Below are 25715 nucleotides of genomic sequence, written 5' to 3'. Positions count from 1 at the left end.
GAGAGAGCTAATGGAAACATATGAGGAAATACCTCGTCTCAGTCCACTGGCGTCAGCACAGAGACAGTTGTTTGTTCACTAATGAAGCAAAACCAAGGTGAAGTGCCCATTTCCAAGGACTAGAAACAAATGAGGATGTTTTGGGATGGATATATGTATTATACAAGATTCTCAGCATTCAGACAGACTAAGCTATAAATCTCAGGGGGACAGCATTCTGGAATTTCTCATGAAGTGCGAGACAGCAGGTAATATGTTCAGAGTTAGCTGGCTTCCAGAACAGGAGGCTATTCTTGTTAGACCCTAAAAAGTAAGACTAGTAGAAGAGTTTCCTGACAAAATTCATTCTCTTAGAAAATGTGATTTTGTCCAAATTTTCTAAGGAAAAGAATCTTTTTCTGGAAATTTTTTTGATTGTCCATTGAGAAAACTGAAACGAGAATTTGCATTTTGCATCTGCGTTTCCACATAAAATGTCATTTGAAGTGTAAATGGTGGTTTGAAATTAATGTTTGTTTCACATTAACTCTTCATTTCAAATCCACATTTTGAAACATTTCATTTTGACATTTCTGAATTGACTTTTTCGGAACATTTTGTTCTTCAAACAACACTGAAAAAGAGAATCAGGCCCACTTTTTTCCCCTGATTTTTCATTGTTGATGAGAACCCACAAGTCATATTTAAATCAGTGGGATTTGCAGGTGCCCAGCATCTTTGAATATCAGACAGCTAGTGGCTTTTATAGGTAAGGACTACCCTGAGATTACCAAACTCCTTGCCCCTTGTGATCCAAGTAGGATTTGAACTAAAGTGTCAATCAGAATGAAACACTAATCCTTTAATTTAGTGCATCACTGAGGTTGTAAGCAAGTCAGCTCTGTGACAAATTTCTTCCCACTCTCTTTTTGCGGCATAACCAATCCCAAGATCTTGAAAGAGAGAGAGTTCTGCTTTACTGGAGGTGGTAAAGGGCCCAATCAAACTCCAATGAAGTCAACAGAGATCTTTCCATTAACTTTAACTGGAGTGGGATCAGCCCCAAGTAAGTAGTGGTGGAATCTCAAGACATGGGGCAACAGCAGCTGCCTCTAACCTTCCCGAAGAAAACAGGGAAGGTTACTCTGCAGCGGTGTCCCCTAAGTGGCCTCACTCCAAAGACTTATTACAAGTAGGGGGCAGGGGAAGGCGGAATTTTAATGAACCAGTTTTTTTAAAAAAGGCATGTGGGCCACTGTGCAGCAGTTCTTTCAGTCCTACTTAGCCGGGGGTCATGGCTGTGATGCTTGGACACTCTAAGGGCACGGGAAAAGTCTTCTGGTTGTTTTCGCATCTCGTTCACAGCCTAAGAGGGAAACCAGCTTTGGGTTAATTAACACTGTGAACAGACAGCGAGACAGACACTGTTGTCATCACCAGTTCAAGAAGTCACCCGGGTCGTCACTGAGCTGTGACATTAAGGCACATGCACATGAGGCAAACATCCAACCTAGGATTCTTGGCAGTCCAGCGCTGAGCACTTTCCATTGCCTCAGGGGAAGTTTCTCAGGGTCATGACTGCTGAACCATTGAGGGGCTGCGAGTAGGACAAGGAGCTAAGGGTATTCACTCTAACTAGTGTTTGTACGCCCCCTTTGGAACTAGTTAATTTTACACTTCATACCTCAGATAAGCAGCACGGTCTATTTCTCTAAAGTAAGCCAGAGTCTGGTGGGTCAAGTTCTAATCCTGGCTCTGCTACTGATGCACTAGATGACTTTAGGCCTTGTCTACACTATGGGGGGAGATCGATCTAAGTTATGCAACTTCAGCTACGTGAATAACATAGCTGAAGTCGACGTACTAGATCTACTTACCGTGGGGACCACACTATGCAATGTCAACCGGAGATGCTCTCCCGTTGACTCCCCTTGCACTTCTTGTTCAGGTGGAGTACAGGAGTTGACGGGAGAGCGACCGCCAATGCATCGATCGCCGCGCATCGAACCCCGGTAAGTGTAGACAAGGCCTAAAGTCATGCAGTGCATCAGTAGCAGATAAACTGTACCTCAGTTTCCAAAAAGGGGTTAACGTTGCACACTATGATTACACCCAGAAGGAAATGCAAAGCACATTAGCAAAAAGAAAAGAAAAGAAAAGAAAAGAAAAGAAAAGAAAAGAAAAGAAAAGAAAAGAAAAGAAAAGAATATTCACATAATTTAAAAATCCACCTTATCTATAAAAGTCTCTGAAACCCAAGAGTCACAGGGGATATGAGTCTAGGACAAACATCAGTCTAGAATGTGGGCCAAAAAAAACCCCCACACATAAAGCAGTTCACAAAAATAGTCTCCATTACAGATTATGATTTCCTAAATGCTGCAATGCTCGGTAACTCTGTTATTAGAGTTCTGTGAAGATGCACCAAAAGGAAGTAAGATTTCCCTCCTTCATGGTAAGCATGGTGAGAATTGGTTAATGTTTACAAAGCCCTTTGAAAATGTAAAGCACTACGGAAGAATTACTGTTTCTATAATAAGGAGACTGACATTGTCCTTTTCCTGCCAAATGCAGTTACTGTTTTTCAATTTTAAAGCCAAAATGGGAGTGAGGGCTGCCTTATAGGGGGATCACACCAAAATAGAGTTCCTCTTTACTGAAGTAGAAATACACACACACACACACACACTCACTCTTGCTGTGCCAGAGGCAGGTGCAATGCATGCAGCTCATGAATGCATGTTTTCGTTTAAGCGTCTGTTCTTTGCCAGGACAAATAGCCCCAGGAATGTAGAGATCTGGTTTGATTTTCATACTATGAGAGCACTGCAGTTCCCTGCGTTCAGTGTCTGGAGACACCACCAAATCCTGTTAGGTATTGACTTTATTAAGGGTTGAAGAATGGATTTTTATCCTGTACAAGGATATGGTCCTATCAGGTATCCCCAACCCCACCACCACCCATGTGATCCCTTCCTGTTTACTACCCTGTCCGTCCATGACATAGCCAGCCTAGGTCAGGATGTATGTATTGCTGATGCCAAGATTAGAGAAGAGCTCTGAATGGTAGAGAGAACAAAGCTTGCGTCAGTGGCCCCAAACTGCCAGACTTCACAAAAGACAAACAGGAAAATGTCCCTGGGCAGTTACTGAGGGATGAAGAAAGGAGAGAGCCTATGCTTCCCCCAGCCGTACCACTCCTAACATACATCAGTGCTGGAGGAAATCAATGTCAGTGGAGAGAGCAAACACAGGAAGGAACTTATTGATTTGAACACTTTCCGACATCAGCAAGATAAGCACACAGGCTTTGGCTGGTACCTGCTGTACTACTGCGTTTCAACTGGGTCATGAAACAGGATGGATTGAAGGGGTGAGAACTGGCTAATAAGGGCTGCTACACAGCTTGTTGTGCCATTTGCCTTCCAACGTGCAGAAAAGAGCAGTCTTTTAGTATGGGCAAGCTCTGTAACCAAGTAGAACCTAGGCTCAGACCCTCAAAAGTATATAGGCTCTGAACTTCTACTGATTTCAATGGAAGTTAGGAGCCGAAATACTTCTGAGGAGCTGGGCCCTAGTCCATAAAGACAGATATAGCTCTGTCTGGAATACACTTCCCTACTTGCATATAGGTTGAGATTAGGTGGTTTGATTTTTCACCCCAGCCCTATCAAGCCACCTGCCCTAGAAAGGCATCCGCAAGTTTTCATAACACTGGGAGCGATAATCTAATGACTTTACAGCTAGGGGTGGAAAAACCTTGAAGAACTTGTAATATCCCAATGAGCCATTCATCTGCCATGGTGCAGTCAGGTACATCCCAGGAGGTAGAGGAGCTTGTGTCTCAGGAGCTGTTAATCATGCAACTGAAACATTCAGCATGCAATGCCACTTTGGTAGGCTCTTGCTCAACCTAATTCAGCACGTTCTATGAATCCATAATCATGGGGTTTATGGCTCTGGTCCAACAGTTCTGTAATTATTTGATAAGCACCAACAGAATTCTCAGAACTGAACTAAATATTAATAAACACACTATCCCTCTCCCAAGAGCCTTATAGTCTAAAAGAAAGAGCAGACCACAGTCCTCTGGGAAACTTCAACAAAAACTGTGTGTGTGACCATTTATCTGATCCTATCTGGTATTTCCTATATTCGTCTGTGTTTGTTAAGCTGAAGTTGTAAGTGGTATTATTATACTGATATGGTTTATCATTTGTTAATAGAAGCTAGTCTAGCTTCTATTCTGGTTTATAATATTCCATTAAAAAAAACCCCGCTACCTTAACAGAATACTATCAAGATTGCCAATTCAAGCACTCGGAAGTTAGGAAATGCCTGCATTAAAGTTGCCCATATTACCTAAGTTCTGCCCCTTGTTCATATAAATTGGTATATCTTTAGTTACATTATCAGATACTATTTTTTCCCACATGACCCCTTCTCGAGTGCCTTCTAGTTGAAGATGTCAGTGTGCTTTACAAGCATTAATGAATTTGCCTTGTAAGGGAAGCAAATACTATTCCCATTTTACAGATAATGAAACTGAGGCACAGAAGTTGTTCCAGAGCCTTGTTCCCTAGCAACTCACAGGTCTGCCATAAAATGTAACATCGTGGTCTCACCTACCTCTTCAAACTGCTACAGAACTTAAAGAAAGAAAAAGCCTTATTATTAATAAGTTATTAGGTTGTCTTACCCATTCCCCTCCTCCTGATCAAGATAACCACCTACTTGGTTAGAAACATGGAAATAAAAGAGGTAAAGAGATCAAATAAAATCTCCTTTTTATCTTAATTCACCCAGGAAATACCCTAGGAAGACCTTAATCCCCCATCTCCTCAAAAAACAAACAAAAACTGGTGCTGTACTTTAAGTTTACAACAGTAAAATACGGAGTTTAAAAAAGTAGTCCTTTCCTTAAATTCAGCAACCTTCTGCACGGCAACGGCTCTAAAACAGGTACAGCTGCCTCTGACTTTCCACATTGCTGTTGGTTTGTGATTTGGCCTTTGAGATTTTAAATTAACACTCTGTCTTTGGTGGTTACGAGAGTTCTGTGTCTTTCCCTCCCTACCCTGTGGATTCCCCAGCTATTTCAACATGCAAGAGTCCAGACCCCAGCTGCAGGCCCAAGCAGAGCACCTGCTTATCACTCCAGACCTTACACTGGCTGCAGCTCCCTTCCCATCTCACATACCAGGGCTTCCTCTGTTCTTGACCCCTCAGACAAAGTCAAGGATAGAGGAAGCCCTGGTAAGTGAGATGGGAAGCACAAGCACAGCTCTGGAGACCTTTTGCCCAAACAGCAGCCCTAAGGGACCACCTACTTATTTCCTCTTCCCTTGGGCTGCTTTTCTTCATTACCCTGACTAAAAGTTATCATTACCACAGCTCTTGTACTTTTCCAGGCAGTGTGGCCCTTGACTATCCTTTCTCCTTTCTTCCTGAGCCCCCTGCCTTCCCCTGCCCCCATGTGGTTTAACCAGCTTTTAGCCAAGCCCACAAGGCATGCTCTTTATTATTACTCATTTATTCAAGAAGGTTGTTTACCCAGGAGCAGGTCCAAAGGCAAGTACAATGAATAGAGAGGCCACATCAGTCTCACAGAATTCTCTCCATTCTGTCACCTTCTGCATGGAAATTTAAAGCAGGGGATCCAGTGACCTCACAGTTCACAAGACCTGGCCTAGAGGCTCTTTTATCCTGTCAATTTAGTCCCCTTTAATCTGAAATGTGCATATCTCCAGGCCTCTGGCAGGCAGAGAGGGTATTTATAGCAGTGTCAGAAGAGAAGGCAGGAAGTAGGAAATTGGGATGGGAGCTTGGAAAGGGTATAAAGGGCTAAGCCACACCACCTGCCTGGAATTCATTCCTTGGGGGGAAGGTAGAGTTAAGGAGAAATGTCACAGGAAATGCTTGGTTTAACCCAGATATCCGCTGGCTCTCTAGCCCTCTACCTGCTGTCTTTCAAAACCCCAGTCACTTCCTCTCTTTCAAAGTCAGGTGTAAGTTTTTTTTCCCCATCCCATGGTTTTCCTGTCCTGCCACAGGTCAGTCTGCTTCTCCCTGCTGTTTTAACCATTTAAAGGCTATCACTGAAATCTGCCAAGTAGAGGGAAAACTATGCTAGTTATACCAGACCCAGCAAGTCAGACAAGCCCAAAGATTAAATCTACATCAATGGGGTGGGATTCTTGTTAGTTTCCAAAGCTCATGTCATTCATTATACATGGGGGATTGTATTTGATTTCAGAACAGCTGCTCCAGTGCTCTTTTATTCAGAATTAACATGGATAATGCCAACAGCCTCTCCCCAGCAGGCAACACTACAACTACATCCAATGGCAGGGGATGAACTGGTAAAGAGAAACAGATGTGGCTGTCCCAGCAGTCAAACCACAGGGCAATGTGTGGGAGTCAAAGTTCAGGTCCTCCACTCGGAGCCAGCAGGACCCTGAGGCATTTGGAGAAGGGAGACACCCCTCTGTCCTATACGATACTGTAGGATTTTTGGCATAGCCAGAGAAAGGGATGTAACAACAGGGTACGTTTGTGCAGTTGCACCTTATTGTGGTAATTTACACTTGCGCAAAGGGAGTGTACAAGGTATTAGAAAATTGAGCCTTTCAGTGGTGGGGGAAAGAATAAAAAAGGAGTGGGCTGGGGCATGCTGCTCTCTTTTTTTCTCCCCAAAATAATCTGGTTTCAAACTCCTTACTATCTCAAGACAGTTAAGTCCAAAGTAGACTGCAAAGAGTTGCAAACGGATCTCACAAAACTGGGTGGCTGGGTAACAAAATGGCAGATGAAATTCAGTGTTGATAAATGCAAAGTAATGCACATCAGAAAACATAATCCCAACTATATATATATCAAATGATGGGGTCTAAATTTGCTGTTACCACTCAAGAAAGAGATCTTGTAGTCACTGTGGCTAGTTCTCTGAAAACATCCACTCAATGTTCAGCACTGGTCAAAAAAGCTAACAGAATGTTAGGATCCATTAGAAAAGGGATAGATAGTAAGACAATAAATATCATAATGCCACTATATAAATCCCATGGTATGCCCATATCTTGAATAACGTGTGGAGTTCTGATCCCCTCATCTCAAAAAAGATATATTCAGATTGGAAAAGGTGCAGAGAAGGGCAACAAAAATGATTAAGGGTATGGAACAGCTTCCATATGATCAGAGATTAAAAAGACTGGAACTTTTCAGCTTTGAAAAGAGATGATGGGGGGATATGACAGAGGTCTATAAAATCATGAATGGTGTGGAGAGGGTGAATAGGGAAGAGTGTTATTTACTCTTCCACCTAACACAAGAACCAGGGGTCACCCAATGAAATTAATAAGTAGCAGATTTAACACAAACAAAAGGAAGTTCTTCTTCACACAAAACCCAGTCAACCTCCAACATTACAGGAGATGTTGTGAAGGCCAAAAGTACAACTCGGTTCAAAAAAGAATTAGAGAAGTTCATGGAGGATAGGTCCATCAATGGTTATTAGCCAAGATAGTCAGGGATGCAACCCCATGCTCTGGGTGTCCCTAGCTTCTGACTGCCAGAAGCTGGTTGTGGAAGACATCGAATGGATAACTCAATAATTGCCCTATTCTGTTCATTCCCTCTGAAGCATCTGGCATTAGCCACTGTTAGAAGATAGGATACTGGGCTAGATGAACCTTTGGTCTGACCCAGTATGGCCATTCTTATGTTCTTAAGGACTAATAAGAATGAAAGGAGTAATGAGAGACCCCTTCACAGATTGCTTTACAGTGAACTGGTTATTAAAGAAAAGCATTATCTAGAATTAACATTTTTGACCAGGATCCACATCCAGAAGCCTGCTGGGCAAGGAGATTTCTACTTGTTGCACTCGTTCCACTATTTCCTGGATGCAATGTTTTATCCCTTGAATACTTTTAAACAGCACGTTAGTTCCAGTGCACCTACCATTCAGTCAGCACTACTTTCAAATGGTATGTTTCTTTCCCCATGATCCAGCTGGAAAAACAGAATTAAGTTCTTTCCCTCCCCAGGCATTTCTTAAAGGATTATTTGGATGAACTTAATGCTCAAAGAGATGGAAGGACAGCACTGGCTAGAACCCAGATATGATAATAGAGGTAGGCACTGTGCAATCTCAGGCCACACAGAGCTCTGATATTCCAAGTCCTAAACTGAGACTGCCAATTATGAAGAGATATGAGGCGGATACATAGGAACTAGATAGAGATCCAGCCCTCTCTCTTACCCACAGTGGGCATAGCAGGGGCAAAGGGATCAAAATGTGCCTCTATACGGGCAAGCTTGCCAGCTTACCACTTAGTCCTTGTCTGCACTAGAGAGATCAATCTGTGGCATAGCAATGAATTATTTTGCACTGGTCAGTCCACCACCTATTGAGTTTGTCCATATTACCCACCCTGAATCAGTGAAAGGTTTGACCTTGAATCCACACTAGGGCTGACTAGTGGGGTACCAGTTCTAGTGGGATGGCTGTCTTCTCTCACAGCTGGTGACCCTTCTTATGTAGTCCTAACAGGCCTTCTTCAGCAATGTATTCATCCACAGAAATCCCTCCTGCCACAATATCCCTCCCCAGAAATCCACTCGCAGCTGTGGTCCCCTCTGAAATGCACCCTACTGCTCCCATTTTGCAGCTCCTAAACCAGCAAGCCAGCTGTGGACTGCCTGCTGAGAATATAATCTTTGCCCCCTGTTGTGTTCCCCCCGACAATGCCAAAGATGATCGGTGTTGGAATTGAATGCCTGGACTATGGCAGCATGTTGTATCCACACTGGCACACAGGCAATAGAGGCTTTACTCCTTCAACTTACCAGGGTGATTTCAATTGATTGTAGCTTCCCTGTCACTCAACTGAAGCACTTGTGTCCACGGACGCAAGGTGCATTCCAGTTCCCTGAGGGACATTACAATTCATTGAGCTCTCTCATGCAGACAAGGCCTTGGAAAGGCAAGATCAAGTTCAATGCACAGTGTGTATTAATCCAGATCTTTGCTGGGTTTAGTTGATAATTTTTGAATCAGCTTCTCTGTGCTATTTAATTTCCATTTAACTGTCTGCACACTTTTTCCAGGGGCTGAAGTTGCCCTTTGAAAATTTCTTGTGTAAACACCACCAGGAATTTGGATTATTCATGGTCAACATTTATTTTACCAGCACAGAACTCAAGAGACTTCTCTCTCATTTCCAAGAGTGTCCAGGAATCTCTTCTGGTTGGCAGAAATATTGAATAAATAAAATCATCACGGTTGTGTAAAACTACTTGCATTTTTATGTTATTAGACACTGTCAGTTAGTGCACTAAATCTTCACTCTGGGAGCTCAAGGGAGCCACTTCACTTTACAGGGAAAGTTAATGGCTTTTTAGTCACAATTTTAAACACGCTCCAGTGTTTGTGACAGTCCTCTTAGAAACCTCAAAACATAAGCCAAATCCATCTCTGGTACAAGCTGGCACAACGCCACTGACGCGAATGGCACTGCAGCTGCTTACAGTAGCCATTAAGTTGGCCCAACCCTTTTTTTATTGCTTTGATCTCTCCTCCATAGAACAAACATGTCAACCCCACCTTCTGGACCAAATTCAGACCTGGCATAAGAGGGTGAAACTCCACTTAAGTCAATTTTGTTGCACTTGATTACATGAGATCTGCATTTGTCCCATGAGTTCCAAGGAGCAGAAGTCATCATGGCTGCCTTTTGGGTACTGCCTTTTTTCTGTGCACCTGCATAATGGATGAAGTCAGCACAGGTCTCAGTAGAGTGGACCAAATTCTGCTCTCACTTATACCAGTGTGAATCCAGATTAACTCTGGGCTATGAATAGAATCTGGCCCACTGCTGGCAAGTTAACAGCTGCAGCTGAGTCAGCAGAGGCCACTGGTGTTTTTCATGTGCTCCTTAAGTCAGATGTTTAAGAACAGCACTTTCCTACAGTGCATAAGTCTAGGTCTGTCTATGGCCACAGATATTGCCAACTTCCTCTCCCCCAAATTTGAGACTGATCATATTATTCTACATGTTGAACTATAGGCCCACTCTTTGTGGCTATTGCTCTGCACCTCAAAATTATGTGGCTATTTCGGTTTTAGAAATACCTCCCAGGTGTGCTAAGCTGCTAATATGGGGGCAAATTCATCACTTCCCAATGGCCACTTTATGCCAACATAAAATGGCCATAAAACAGCTCAATCTGTCCGCTGGTGAATTCTTCTGGTTATAAGAGGAGACCCTGGCAGGAGCGTAGCAGGTGTTGTCAGTCCCACACTGCCCCTTGAGGGAGCTCGACTGCAGGGGGCATTCGTGGGACGGTGGGCAGGTATGACTAAGCACTCCTACACCTTAGATATTCGTAAACTGTCCCTCTGGGAACCCCAGAGTAAGGAAAACACAAAGCTACTTTCTTTCTCTATCCAGGCCCCTCTGCTGAGTTCAGCATCACCACAGCAATAAATTCAGCTCCTGGTGTTTAAGATATAACTCGTATTTTTGACCTAGATATTTTACTGGTAGCCACTCATTTCCAGAGCAGAATATGTTTCTAAACCAGAGCTGGCAAAAGCCACTGAGTCTGCACTGATTTTTTGCATGTGCAAACTATTTGATAAAATGCTCTGTCTACAGATTGGTTGTTTTTGTTCATTAATTGTTTCACCCGCCTTGAATGGGAACTGCAAGCACTTTGATTAATAGATGGGAAAACGGACTAGCTCCATTGAAGGTTTTGGAAGTGGCTTTGAATCCCTCATTGAAATGTACGCTCTTTAGTAACTGCCTAGAGCAATACATCTCTGTGACTCAGCACAGCTACTTCCTACCACCACAGTACACTTTTTTTAAACTCAAATGGAAGAGCACACCAATGTCAGACAGAGCCAAGCTATATCAAGACTTTATTTATCTCACTGTTACTAATAAGCCCTGCACTTAAAGTGCAAATTTAAAATGACCAGTGTAGCTCACACTAACTATACCAGCAAAGCCTAATGAGTAGAGAATAAGAAGACCTGCAGCAGGTCCAAATTTATTTTGCTGCTTTGATGAATTCTGCTGCGAATGCACATGGAGAGAAAACAGCTTCATGTTTTTATTTTTTAATATTGTGGCATATGTACTACCTTGACATTTGTTCTACTTCGGTGGTTCTCACACTGTGGTACATGTACCACTGCTGGCACACAGGCCACAATCAGCCAGTAGGTGGATTGGTTTAAAGTCTAGTGTCATAATAAGAATCCATTGTCGCTGAACTGGTTAGTTACAAGGTAGCATACAGAGTTTTAGGTGAGCTACAGTAGGTCTTAAAGTTTGAGAACAGCTGTTTCTACTTCACTGATTTCAGCATGAAGGCCTGATTCTCCTGTCACTTACACCAGTATAAAACTGATCCACTCCACGGACATCAGCAGAGGCACTCCCCGTTTACAACATGGCATGGAAGAGGAGAACTGGACCCTGGAACTCTGGAGCGATATGCAGCACACCAGAGAAAGAAGCCTCCTCAGTCGAAGCAGGAGATCTTGTCATTAAAAGTAAACTTCAGCGTACTCTCTGGACATTATTAGAGGACTGACATTACACCTCTCAGCTCAGTTGGGTTCCAAGCTGGAAGGCATCATGTGCATATCCCTGCTTGCTATCTAAAACCAACCTGTAGAAAGGTCTCCTCTCGGCATTACTGGCCTTTAAGAGTTTTTGGAAAGCATACTTTTGACTTCAGTAAGATTCTGCACTCTTGCATGGCTCCACATTATTGGATTCAGGAGCATTACCTAGGAGACTCTTCAGGTGAGGGACAGTCTTTGTGTCTTGCAAAGTATCAAGAGCACTAATGGAGTTTAATAAGAATAATAAATAACAATTCCCTTATTTTTTTGTGCTGCAGAAAACTATTGACGGAATTAGCCAGATTTACTGAATTTAAAGTTACACAAACACCCCTCTGTTGGTAGATGAAAAAGTTTGCAAAGTGAAAGGCAAACGTTTTCTCCTAGCACAGCACATTGCTGTACATAATTACACTCTTGCCTCCCTATTTTTTCCCAGAAACAACTGCCAGGTGGAGGGTTCTCAAGAGCAGGTGGGAAACACTGAAAGGAAGATATTTCTGCTTAAAGTAAGGAACTCTGGGACTGTGGGCTAGAACATCTGGCTCTCTGCTGGTGCAGAGGTCTTTGTGGGGTTACTTCCTGCAGGAAATCTGGAGTAAGCATGTGCAGTAGTAACCAGATACTAAGGAAACCCTTCAGAATTGCATTATTAAATGTTCTGCATCACTTCTTGGGGACAATAATTTCCATAACACTTTTGGGACAAAACCATTTGGAGGAGTGACATATTCCAGGCCAGATTCTACAAATGCTAAATACACTCTACTCCTGCATTATTGGGCCCTAAATAACCAATAACAAAAAACACAAATACAACAAAAAAGTAGTTCCTTTTTTGCTTCTTTCCAAATCTGCAGGAATGCAACATTCAGCAGCCAATCTGAAAAGTTCCTGCTGCTCCCGCAGAAAGAAGAGTACAAACAAGCCCCTTTCATGTCAGCCACATCCAGCTAGAATTGTCACAGCTTTGACAAAAGGGGACAAAGTGCCTGTGGTCTTTGTTCCCTCCAAAGGCCCAGCAACAAAAATAACAATAAAAAAAATTCACATTCTTGGAAAGCAAAGGAGGCGAAGTTCCTTTAGCAAACCTTAACAGTTTGCACTGAGTTTGCCACTTGGTCAACTCTAGAGCTATCCATCCTGGCTCTTATACAGGAAGTCACAATTCAGTTAAAAAGAAAGAAAACCAGGAGTTAAAGCACCAGTTTGGCTGGGGATCAATCTCAGAGATTCTGCCTCGTCCCTCCCCTAATTTGAGCAACAAGACGCAAGCACCCCTCTATCTCATTACTTACTGTGACTCCATTTGTCACTCTGGCATGTCCAGGGTGAGTGAAGAGGCCCCAAGTGACAGCCATGTCTCCTGATTAGCAGTACTGTTTTTCAAAAGTATGGCTGTGTATAGAGTCTAGGCTTCCTCCCGAAACCACAACCTCTGATTTTGGTATTGAAAGAATGTCTGTTTAAAAAACTACCCTCTCACTGGGTTTGCTTGAGCATCTGTTTCTGAAAAGTTGGTTAAAAGGCTGCAGAAGATTCCAGGGTTGGAACCCTGCCACAGAGCTGAGCCCACGGTAATTCAAAATGAAATTCTAGTGCCATATCCCCCATTAGGGCAGGACAGACTAAATGAAAGATGGTCCCTAAGCCCTACCTACTGAATTCCAACAACAAGCACTTGCATTACATTTCCAGAGCAGAAGCTTTCTGCCCCTTCAGAAGCCACACTATGCTGGCATGTTTTTGGAAGGTAACAAACACTTGCCAGGTTATCACCTAGCTAGTTAATATCTTGCATTCTTGAAGGAGCTGTTTTAACAGCTCTGTTCTTCCAGCCCTGTCTTGATTCCCAGCCCTTACTGCACTGATTCCTCCCTTTGGAGCTGGTATTTTGTCAGGAGTTTCAAGAGCTGATAAAAACTTGCTGCCAAGTCCCTTTCTTCCCCACAATGTGTTTTATAACCTGGCATGTAGTTTAGTCTGTCTAAACACTGCACTAGTACACTGCCATCAGTTTCCATGGAGACAGTTAACTCCTCAATGGCCAGAAGTCTGGATATACCTCTTGTCCTTTCAGCTAATGAAAAGAATGGCAATGCTGGCGGAAGACAGCCAGGCAGGGATACTGCTTAAGGGAGATTTTGGAGCTTCATAGACCTAGCTCGACTTCTTCAGGCCAATCACAAAAATGACAAGTTTGGTTAAGATCAATCCATAGTAACCTCATAATATGTGGGAACTCTTTTTCCCTTTTGCTTCCTCCCCCTTTGTATTTATGCGCCCCCTTGCAAGTCCCAAGAGCGCAATCCCTGTTATACCCACACTTGATATCTCAGACCAAGGCAAGGCAAAAATTATGAGCCATAATGAATAATAGCATGTCACTCAAGAATAAAATGAGATCAGCAACTTGACATTGAACTCAGTCAGAAATCAGAGAAATCAGCCACCAATCAGAGAAATCTTGCAAACAATGTGATCTGTACAGGGCTATTCTGGAGGGCATGCTACACAGGGCTTCACTGCTTGTCCTACTTTTAATGTCTTGTGTTTCTAGAGAAGATATAAGTTATCAGAAAGTGTAATTAACAGGATGCATTTAATTCCTTAGTCAAAGCATTAAAAGGGAGTAGCAGATACCTGAATTCTCATAGATTTGGGGGGAGGAATAGCTCAGTGGTTTGAGCATTGGCCTGCTAAACCCAGGGTTGTAAGTTCAATCCTTAAGGGGGCCATTTAGGGATCTGGGGCAAAAACTGGAGATTGGTCCTGCTTTGAGCAGGGGGGGTGGACTAGATGACCTCCTGAGGGCCCTTCCAACCCTGATATTCTATGATTTCAGCACATGAAAGGCACATGTGGAAGCTCCAGCAACAGATGCTGCCACATTGGCTTCTCAAACACCATTGTTTTCAGAAAAGGCAAAAATCTCCTTGGCAGCTGCCTCTCAGCTGACACACTTACAGCTAGTGCAAAGTAAAGAAAGTGTCCGCAATAAAAACCTTCAAGTGAACTTTCAATAGTATGGCTTCCTGGAAGGTTCCTCAGCTTTAAAACTCTTCATAATGTTTTCCAGGCTATCAGGACTAAAAGCAAATTTTACCTTTCCCAGGCCTTTGAACATTTATGTAATGTTTTTCTTGCCTTTCAGGAGCAAATGCACTATAGAAACTAGACACAAATAATTAGGCATCTCTGCAGGTTTTTATAGAGGGTTAAGACAAGAGAGGGAAACTTTTTGTCAGCAGGTTCAACTAATTTAAAATGCTACTGATGTGATTCCATGTTAGTGAATCAAGTCAACATTGCACTGAAAAGTTAGTATATTTTTGCCCCTATTTAATTTATTTTTCATAGAAGCTGCCAAGTTAACTGCTTCACAGTCTGTTTCCTCAGTCTGTCTACAGAGGAGTCACAGTACTGGTATCAGCAATGCACGCTGCCCCAAACCACTTGTGTGTCTCTCAACCCTGAGCGACAGAGACAACCTCTAGGGGCAAAGGTAGGACTTCAGTCACCATGTCTATTCAACCCTTCCCCTCTCTGCAAAGATTGACACCTAGGCTGACAGCTTGTGCCCATTGTTATGCGGACATCTGTATACTAGGAACTAGACAGAGACCACTCACTCATTTATTATACAGTAGGCCATGGAACAGCATCAAACAGCAACCATATTTGGTCATTTAATACCAACCTGGGCCATATGCAAACCAGGTAACTAGAGTGAGTCTCCATTATCCCATTGCCTTGAGCCACCCACTTATTCTCCCCCACCCCTCATTTATGAATACCACTCAGATGCCAAAGATTGGAGCAGGAGAACATTAGGAAGGCCCCAGTGAAAATGTGGTTTTGCTTTCAAAGTTTTTTTTAAAATCCTATATATTGTAGTTTTCCTGTCCCTAGTGTCACGCTATTTCAACTAGTTATTTTATGTCAGAAAACACACACACAAAAGCCCTGCAAGGATCAGAGCATACTGTGGAAAATCCTTGGGAAACTTGTTACACACCTCCCTGACTCTTCACAAAAGTTATGACTGTACAGAGCCCATGTGTTCTGTTGTCACTAATTGGTGTGAATTACATCATTCCAAGTTGCCAAGGGCAGGTCCCTAGCTTGGGAGAAATTGTCCTGACTTTTATTGTTGTTAAGTTTTATTATTTGCTTGGCAGGAGGTCATGATGGAAATTTTGGCTGCCCACACCTTCAATTTTGTCTGTGTCTGTGTGCAGGAAGCCTGTCACTTTTACAATTACTGATTTCTAGAAAGTCTGCAAGGCTTGTTTTTCTTGGAGAGGTGGCAGTCTTGGAAAAGCTGTTGTACAGAGTTTAATTTTTAAAACAATTCCCATTCTTCATTGTTCCTTAAGGGGGAAAAAAATCACCACTTTTAAAAAAAAAAGGGAGAGAGAGAGAGAGAGAGATGCATAAGGCAACTCCAGAAAGCTACATAGGATCAGGGCATCTTCCACAATTTTTATCCTGCCCCCATTTTAACTTGATTGCTTAAAACTGTAACGATAAAGCCTTAATGGTTTTTTGGAAGTGGGGGAGAAAGACTGGGGGGGGGCTGTAATTTGGAAGTACTTCTCTAGCCCTCCAGCTTCTTACAAATGGGTCTGATTAAGCCTAAACTGGTGGTTTTCCATCCAGTATTTCATATGCCGGTTACCTGTCAAAGTTTGAGCAAAACTTTGAGCTCCTCCGTCCCAGCCCCACACAGAGAACTTTCTAGAGGTCAGGGAACATCATATCAGTGTGGAAGAGAAGTGCCACCGTCTCTCTGCGCGCACTGCAGGCGGGGGGGGGGGGGGGGGGCATTTCAACTTCTCTCTCTCTCTCTCTCTCTCTCTCTTCTCTTGCAAAGCACCCGCACACCGCTGCACGCGGGAAACTCTGCTTGCAAACCCCGCACGCTCGCCGAACCCCGTACCGCTACCTCCCCCCGTCAACGCGACGGGTGCATCTCTGGTACCACACGGCGCATCTCCCCTGCAGCGGGGCACTCATTCCTCCCCGCGGCTGGGACCGCGGAGAAGGCTGGCAGCGGGGCAGAGGCGCCAGCCCGCCGGGAGGAGCCGGGCGCGGGCCTCAGGAAGGGGACACTCACCGATGTCAGAGTTGCAGAAGGCATCCTGCGGGTGGATGGGGAGGCAGGTACAAGCCTCCGCCACCAAGTCGCTCAGGCTCCAGCTGCAGAGGAGCACGAGGAGGAGGCTGAGCCACACAGACATGATGCTGGGGCGGCTGCTGGCCCAGAGTTGCTCTCCGCTGAGGAGAGGAGGGGACGGCCGGCTTGTTGCGGGGGGGGGGGGGTGTTCTTTTTTAGGCTTCTTTTTAAACGGGCTTTGAGCCTCTTCTCCTTGCGCTGCCCCCCCGCCCCCTCTCCAGACAGCTGCTGCTGCTGGGAAATGCAGTTGTGCGGCAGCTTCGCCGGGGCTCGCCCTGCACGCGAAGTTCGAAGCTCTCCGCGCCTTTGCTGCTCTTCTGGGCTGGCGGCTGCAGTTATAGCCTGGATAGCGCCCTCTCGGGCTCGTGGGGTGCGCCCCCGTCCCGACCAATCGGAGCCCCGCATTACCTCATCTCCCAGGCAAAAGGGGAGAGGCTAGGGACAAGCTGCGGGGGGGCGGGGTTGGAGCGAGGGATTCAGTGCCTTATAGGGAATAATGTGGCTGTGGGCGTGTGGGGGGCATGTGCAGCTCTGGAGCAGGGAGAGGGACAGATGGAGGAAAGGGTTGCTACCTGTTTCAAAGCCCCACCAAAAGTTCCTTGTTCAAGGCAGCCGCTCTCCTTTCCCACCGCCTGGTGCTGGAGGCAGATGCTGTTGCAAACAGGTTGCATTATTCTTGGATCACCGGGGGTGCAGGTGGGAACACAGAGCGGAGCAGATCCTCAGCTGGTGCAAACTGCCATAGCTTTGACCTTACTTCAGTGATGCAGCTGTGATCATTTACACAAGTTTTGACAATGTGCGTCACACTCGAACACATATTTCGGTGGCAGAATCCAATATGGGGAGATCAATTCAAAGTGCAGACAGATTTTTTTTTTCCATCTTTAATTACTTTCCTGGAAAATAGCTCATCTGAGTGGGAGCTAATTTTAAACTGGAGGTCCTAGAATATGAATATGAATGCTTTTTTTAAAAGAAAATATATCACAGCATGAAACGAACATACTAGTGCTTCTTTTCCTTCCTCGGTGTGCAATGGTATGGGGTTGGAAGGAAAAAAGGAGGGCAAGTCCTATTTGGGCTGTAAACCAGGATTTTATGCTTGTGTTTTTTAATCCTATCCAAACCCTTCCCCACAAGCAGCAAGGGGTGATAAAGCAAACCGTTAAAACCAAGCTGGAAGAAAAGCCTGTCATATCTACCCAGGCACTCCCAACTCTTAATCTTGCTATATATTTTAGCAGTGCCGCTTTAGTGCAATGTGTAGCGAAGTCCTGTTTGCGTTGTTTTCCCTTATCCCTGTTGGGAACTGTACATTTCTCTCAGATGCAGACATGTAACTGTTACAGTAGAGCTGGACTCTGAGGATGGGAGAGTGCCAGATGCACAGTACAGACAGCCTTATTATCCTGCACAGGGGCTGAGGAGTGATTAATGAAAGTATCAAACCACTGCACTTAATATCAGAGTACTTTCCATGGGGTTTATAAGACTTAAGCATTTCTAGTTATACATTATGCCAGTATTAAAGGCCAGAGACCAGCTGTCCTAAGTTTCTAAACAGTAGGCTAAATCTTCAAATTTACGGTTCAGTTACATCTGCGTGGAAGATTGCCTATCTGTACCTTGTCTTTAAGTGTACAGCCTATAGAAAACAAATTAAGAACTCCAGTCCCTTGGAAGGATACACTTTGTTTTGGGTATTACTATTAGACCACTACAGTATGGATGATTATGTTAGAGAGGAAGGATTGTCTAGAGGTTAAGGTGGTGCTAGATTGGGACTTGGGAGACCTGGGTTCAAGCTGTGTCACCCGGTGTGACCACTTAGGGTATGTCTACACTACAAAAAGAAAAAAGCCACAGCAGCGTGTCTCAGAGTCTGGGTCTACAAACTCGGGGTTATGCTACGATGCTAAAAATAGCTGTGTAGACATTCCCACTGGGGCTGGAACTCTGACTCTGAGACTCACCCCCTTCTCTGGGTTTCAGAGCCCGAGCTCCAGCCTGTGCAGGAACATATACATGGCTATGTTTAGCACTGTAGTGTGAGCCCCACAAGCCTGAATCTGTAGACCCCAGCTCTGAGATTCAGAGCTGCGGGGAGGGGTTGGAGGTTTGGGGTTTTGTTGTTTTATTTTTCAATGTAAACAATACTCTTTGTTTCCCTGTGCCTCAGGTCCTCACCTGTAAAATGAGGATGATAGCACTTCTCTACCTCATAGGGGAGTTGTGTGGTTAAATATATTAAAAACTGTGTGGTGCTCACACAATGTAAATATATAAATATAAGTACATGAGTGTGAGAGACAGTTCTCTGAAGCAGATCACTTTCATGTCTAACTGTACATAGTTTTGTGACCCATCTTTGTAATTTGAGAAACCCCAGGCAAAAATATGAGTTGGGTATTTAGAATCTGTAGTTGAGTGCATATGACAAAAGCTAAATCCCTGGGACTAGACTCTGATCTCAGTTTTACTGGTGTAAATCAGGAGTAGCTCCATTGAAATCAGCAGAGATACACTGGTGTAAACCCATATTAATAAGATCAGAATCTTGCCCTGCACTTTTTTCATTATTTAAAAGTATGGGTCTGAAATTGATATCACCAGCATCATGATACAACTGACCAATCAGCAAACAGCACCACAACACAATATTTGAGAGAGGAAGGATATTCTGAAAATGAGAGAGTTTGGCCCACAAACACCCAAATTTTTATCCCACTGACTCCCTCTGTTGCTTTGACCAGGTCACTCTCTGAGTCAGTTTTCTCATCTCTAAAATGGAAATAGTAATGGAAACCTACCTCACAAAGGTGTTATGAGAGTTAATGAGTTGAAGTTTGTAAAATGCTGTGAAGATGTTACATGCTAAGAGTTGGTATTTTACTTAAACAAAAGACATACTTGGAAGAAACTGAAAGGGGCAGAGGAACAAACCTTTGAGTTCCTTCCCCCTCTGGTTCTGAAATGGGGATCAGGCCATGAGTTCCTGAAGTTACAAGAGGCTCCTAAATGCTTGGGGCTCCAAGAAGTTGCTTATGTTTTAGGTGGGTCCTGACCAGGATTGTTAAAGTTACCAATACAGCTGCTAGTTCATTTTTTCCGACGTAACCTGGAGAAGTAACCTGCAATTCCGTTTCAAGATGAAAGGGACACAGATTGCTTTCAGTTGCCCTGGCTGGTCATCCTCTCCTGACTATGAGTAAGTGTTCTGGTAGTCATGTACAAAATAAGGCCACTGCCTCACTGTGCTACCCTCCTTTAGTCTGAACCTCCTGGACTCATGTATAAGCAGTTGTTGGACTAATGATATTTGGAGGCCGTTTGCCACCAGTGCATTCTTTGTCAAAGAGGTGGCTTTTCTATTGTGCTATATTGGTTTTTCTATATTTCTCCCTGTACTGAATGCTGAGAAGAGCTGTATAAGAGCTCGCTATTGTTATTATTATGGGGAAACTGTGGCACAGAGAGGGGAAGTGATTTGCTGAAGGTTATGCAGCAGGTCAGTGCAGAGCTGGGATTAGAACTTAGATCTGGTTCCCCATCTAATGCCCTTGCCTCTGGGCCACAATGTCTTTTGGAGGGAAAACTAAAGAAGGAAAAACCAGTATTCAGCTCTTCTTCTTGAAGAAAACATTAAGCCTTTTGTGGCCATTTTCAAAAGTACCTTGATTCACTTTGTGCTAGGATCCCACAAGTTAAGCATGACTGGGCTATGTCAATACTGGGTGTGAAAATTCCAAGGAACATCTGTAGGTGTTGGTGACTCAGTACGTGGTGTCCTTTCCTCTGAGTCAGTCCTGAGTTAATGTCTCAACATAGTGCTAGGGGGCACTGCGCTGCAAGATATAGGTTGGGTTTTGTTTCAACGTGGAGTGAAGCCCGGGTTCTGACCACTCGTGATAACCAAAGTGGTAATCCATGGTGCTTTTTGCAAGAGCAGGATGGTTAACCTTTATGTCCTGGTTAAATTCCAGCAACAATAACTACTTTCTGCTTCCACGAGTTCCCACTACAATTTAAATGGGATACCTTATTCTTCTCGTTCCCCTCTTCAAATCCTGTTGCATACTGATGCTGGCAGGGAATGTCTGAAGTGTTCCATCCCAGAGGTGGCTGCCATGGTTGAAGTAGCCCCGGTACACAGGGTGTAAATCACTCTGGGATTCTCCTTCAGGACAAAGGGTGCTATGTAAATGTAAGCTACTACTGTAAAGTAATGGAAAGGGTATTCTCCTCCTTTCTGGTTACCTATGAAAGTGAAATTTTATGGGGCCTAGGTACTGCAAGACAACTGCTTCTGAACTGACAAAAACTTCTGAATGTAATTAGTACAAAAAGATGTTTCATGAAACTAGGGGAACTGCTGGTTAAAAGTACCAAAATTAAGTGCAAAGCAGTGCCAGAACTGCTCCAGTTCACCAAGGAGCACCCAGGGTCAGACCCACAACTGGCATAAAGGCGCAGAGCCCCACTGCAGTCAATAGACTCCTGTCTGCAAGTTAGTCAGCCCAGCCACTTCGATGAACAATATGTAAACTTAAAGCACTATACATCTTTTTTACAAATTCTAACTTCTCCACGGAAAGTTGACTCAGTCCATGAACATGGAGTCATGCGGCAAAATAAGTTTTCCTCCCTTGCTTTAATAAGTCTCCTTGAAGTCAATGGAGCTGCGCTGATTTACACCAATTTAGCATCTGGCCCTCGGTCATTGAAAACGGTCATCTTTACACCAGGCTGCCTTCATACAGACAAGGGCAGAGAATAAATACCTTTCTGTCCTGGCTGGTGCCACTTTTGAGTCTGTTAGATTGCAGGGTGTCTCTTGACCTGCTGTCTCACACTGTGCAATGAAATACGAAATCCCACATGAACAGTCCTGGCTTCACAAAAGGGATTCTGTTATTATATGTTTCTTTATCAAGGATCTAGTCCGCTGTATTTTTATAAGCTGCTCTTTGGGGAGACACTGTTTTTCAGTGTTGTTTGTGCACGTTAGCTATGATTTATTTGTATGAAGAAAGGTTAAGAAAAGTGCCTCTATTAATTGCTTTCTTATGCCAGTGAACTTCATAGGTTACGCTTAATCACAAAATAGTTGCTTTGTAGTTTCTTTAAAAGCTACATCTTTGGTTCCCTCTCTCTCTTTGTCTCTCTCTCTGTACAAATTTTATTTGATCTAATTCTCTGAGGTTATAAAGGAATCATGCCACCTTCCTGGCTGCAAGTCAGATGCAGATGAGACTACACCCCATTCCCGAGCTTCCGATTACAGATAAACTAGATCATAATAATCACCACAAGCATTTCTATAGCACATTTAATTCCAAGGGATCCTGATGTGCTTAACGGGATGTGTGTATGGAGAGCCCCCATTCTGGTGTGGAACACAGCTGCCATGTGGCACCAGCAACATTACACAAAAGGGATTTTAGGATAAGAAATCAACCTCTCAATAGTTAGGGTATCCTCAAATCAGACTGACTGTTATTTTCCTCAGTCACAGGTGGACATTAAAGAATAAAATGTTTTATTACCAGCCTTATAAAGCTGAAACGGGGGTCTAGATCCTGCATGGTGCTAATCATTCTGAACCTGATACGCAAAGCACTTAAGCACATACTTAAGTCCCATTGAAGACAAAGGGACTGCTTACATGCATACAGTGAAGCAAGTGCTCAAGTGCATGGCTGGATCAGAGCCAAAGGGCTCAGCCTCTTGAAGGATCGTTGAGCCCTCTAAGTTGGGGATGGAGGTTGTGATTAGGTGCTCTGACAAAGCTGTGTGTGTGTGTGTGTGTGTGTGTGTGTGTGTGTGTGTGTGTGTGTGTGTGTGTGTGTGTGTGTGTGTGTGTGTGTGTGTGTGTGTGTTTCTAGCCAACATTATTGGAACCTTACTTTTGCAAGCAATGATTTTACTTCATTTTTGTTTAAAATAAGGATTTCCACATCTCTTTGCTTTGCTTTCATGCTAGTGGAGCCATTTTCAAATGGAAGTATTTCAAAAACTGAACTCTAAACTGCATCAATCGCTTTAAATGACTGAACAAAGAGATTTCAAATTGATGAAGTGCTTCAAATGCTAAAAAGAGCTGGAGTTCCCAGAGCTTTGGAGCCTGGCACTGAGCAAGGAAGAGAGTGAGAGCAACTGAAAAACACTTTTCTGTTGTTTCTTTGTATGAACTGGTTTCGGGCTTATGCAATGCACAGTAATTAAAATGACTGGAATGCTTCACATTTTTCAGGGAGCTTTAAGGCAGCTCGGTGGTATTGTGGCCACACACCAGTTGAGTTTGGGCTCATGACTGCAATTGAGGCTGGAAGTATCTATCAGCATATCCTGAAGGAGATGCTGCCTGTCTGTGAGGGTGGGGAGAAAGGAGTGTGTATGATATCTGGTGAGCAGCAATAGCAGCTGCTCTCTGGGGATCAGCTGTATGGGGCAGCTCGTAGGTGAGAGGTTTTGTGGCTAGCTATCTTATGGGTGAGTTGTAAACTGAAGGTCCTGATATGGTGTGCTCATTAAAGAGCTCATTGCTTGCTTTCACAAAAGCAGGAGTATTAGCCTGGGTGTCCTGCCCAAATTCAAGTTTGGGTAATTACAGTCACACTCCCTGGCTCCCTGCTGAAATACATTACCCTCCTTTACTTGTGCCCTGTTCAGCCATTGCACCTTCCCATCCCAGAGGTGCTGCACTTCAGTGGTGTCTGCATTGGTAGCTGGATATATTTACTTAGGTCCCAATACAGTATTTGGAGTTCAGCGAGCAGAGAGCCTGGCCACAGTTCTGTAGCCTGGCCAGGCGTCTGGCTCACCACATGCTAGTCACACTCTGGGGGGGCTCAGTATTTTTAGGGCTCTGATTGAGCTTGGCCCACCATCACCAGTCCTCTCACTCTCTTCCCCATAGGTCACTCTGCAGGGCCCTGTGGCCTCCACAATCTTTGTATGAGGGTTGGCGGGGAGAGAGGGTCAGGAAGAAGAACCAGTGCAGGGACAGTCACTTTGTTTCCCCTCCTGCACTGGTCTGACCATCCTGAAGTTCAGGTAGGCCAGCACACACCTCTGCTAGAGTAATGGGCCTGTCAGCCCCTGGGAGTTGGCCCACTGTAAAGACCTTTGGGATCCTTGGGGATGAAAAGCAATTTCTAACTGTTCAAATTATTACAATTATCAAAGGCAAAAAATGAAGGAACATCAAGAGATGTAGACAGCTGAAGGTGCTACTTGTTTCATTTTAAGTGACATGGGAGCTGGTGAAAGCTGTCAGACTGAAGACACTAGAGACAAACATCCTCTCTTTAGCCATTGAACAGGTACAGTATGGGCACCAGCAGAATGAGCTTCCCCACACTGTCTCCCCAATGAACCTCTTCCGTGCCCTGCAGAAACCTCCTGTAGGAGTGAGAAAGTGTCTCAGCCTGTGTGGCCCACCTGGTTTGTGGAAACTGCTAACAAGGGTACGGTTGTGATCGTGTTACTTTATGATGTGGCCACTTGTCCGCTAATGAGCTGACTGACTGACTTTGCACAGGCCGCCAAACAGATGTCAAAGAAACATGGGGTTTAAAAATCTAAAGACAGTTCTGGTGTGTGCAAACCGCAGTTGTGGTTGTTGATGTTGTTTTTAAAATCCAAACTGGGTTTTCATTCAAAAGCCAGCCATAAGCCTCAACAACAGAAGAGCACTCTCCCCCTGCAAAGATCCAGAGTCCCACCTGTTGGGATTCCCTCTGAGACTTCTTTCCACTCAGCTTCCCAAGAACTCACTTTGATTCCAGGTGTCATCACTTTGGTATCTTTATATTACATATAGCAAAGGAACATTGAATTCATAGACTCGTAGTAGACTTTAAGATCAGAAGGGATCATAGTGATCGTCTAGTCTGACCTCCTGCACCTTGCAGGCTACAGAACCTCACCCACAACTGAAATAAACCCCTAACCTCTGGCTGAGTTACTAAGTAATCAAATGCACCATTTACACTAGTTTAAACCTGCAAGTGACCTGTGCTCCATGCTGCAGAGGAAGGTGAAAAAACTCCAAGGTCTCTGCCAATCTGACCCCGGGGAAAATTCCTTCCCGACCCCAAATATGGTGATCAGTTAGACCCTGAGCATTTGGGCAAGACCCTCCAGACAGATACCTGGGAAAGAATTCTCTGTAGTAACTCAGAGTCTTATCCCTCTAATGTCCCGTTGAGTTGATCAGATTCAAGCGTAGGGAGTGTACATAGGGCGTATTACACATCCAAAGTTACATAGAAAACCTCTTCCTTTATATACATTTACATATTACATTGCATTTACTATACGTTGTATCATACATTTTGGAACTGGCTTGGTTACTTTGTAGTGTGCTTTGTACCGCTGATCTTAGCTGGCCATTCTGGTTCCAACATACAGCTTGTTATGACAACATAACCTTCCACTCACCTTCCCAATCATACCCACTAAAAAATAAGGCAAGTTTCTTTCGTCAAGCCAGGCCTATGCTGCCCAGCAGAGTTTGGGGGATTTTCAGTATTGCTCATTTGAAGATTTCAAGACAAAAAGCCTTATCTGGAGCAAAAGACAGAACTTCCATTTCCTCACTGTTCTGGAATTTTGCTCCATAAATCTTTGAATGCTGTATGAGACAAAAGATGAGGGAATGGTAGATATACAGCCTAGAATAAGGGTTGTGTCACTCATTTATTTCCTTGCTCTTCATGTATTAAGAATAATAAATTCATCAAAAGAAAACTGAAAACCTTTCCCAGATCTGCATGTTAAGTTCCATACCTACTGTCTTAATGTCAGAAGTGAAAAGGTTGGTGCTAGATTTATCACAGATGTGTGAAAATGGTGTTCTTTTACAGCTGAAGAAAGAGCAAAAAATAGTCTCACACCCCATTTACT

At 43.9% G+C, this 25715-nt stretch overlaps 2 protein-coding genes across 2 annotated transcripts in view; one reads left to right on the top strand and one right to left on the bottom strand.

Annotated features, from left to right (window-relative positions):
- Positions 1-16929, bottom strand: part of TIMP3 (TIMP metallopeptidase inhibitor 3) — a 47300-nt gene extending 30371 nt beyond the window's left edge. The window contains exon 1 of the mRNA XM_074941307.1: positions 16743-16929. Within this exon, the coding sequence (XP_074797408.1) occupies positions 16743-16866 (124 nt within the window). The 5' untranslated portion in view covers positions 16867-16929. The remainder of the gene's footprint in view (positions 1-16742) is intronic.
- Positions 1-25715, top strand: part of SYN3 (synapsin III) — a 280530-nt gene that overhangs the window by 142643 nt on the left and 112172 nt on the right. The gene's annotated exons all lie outside the window — the stretch shown is intronic.

This window comes from Natator depressus, chromosome 1 (genome assembly GCF_965152275.1).
Source record: "Natator depressus isolate rNatDep1 chromosome 1, rNatDep2.hap1, whole genome shotgun sequence".
NCBI classification, from domain to species: Eukaryota; Metazoa; Chordata; order Testudines; family Cheloniidae; genus Natator; species Natator depressus.
Note: the sequence above shows the minus strand (reverse complement) of the source record. Positions and strands in the feature narration are given on the sequence as shown.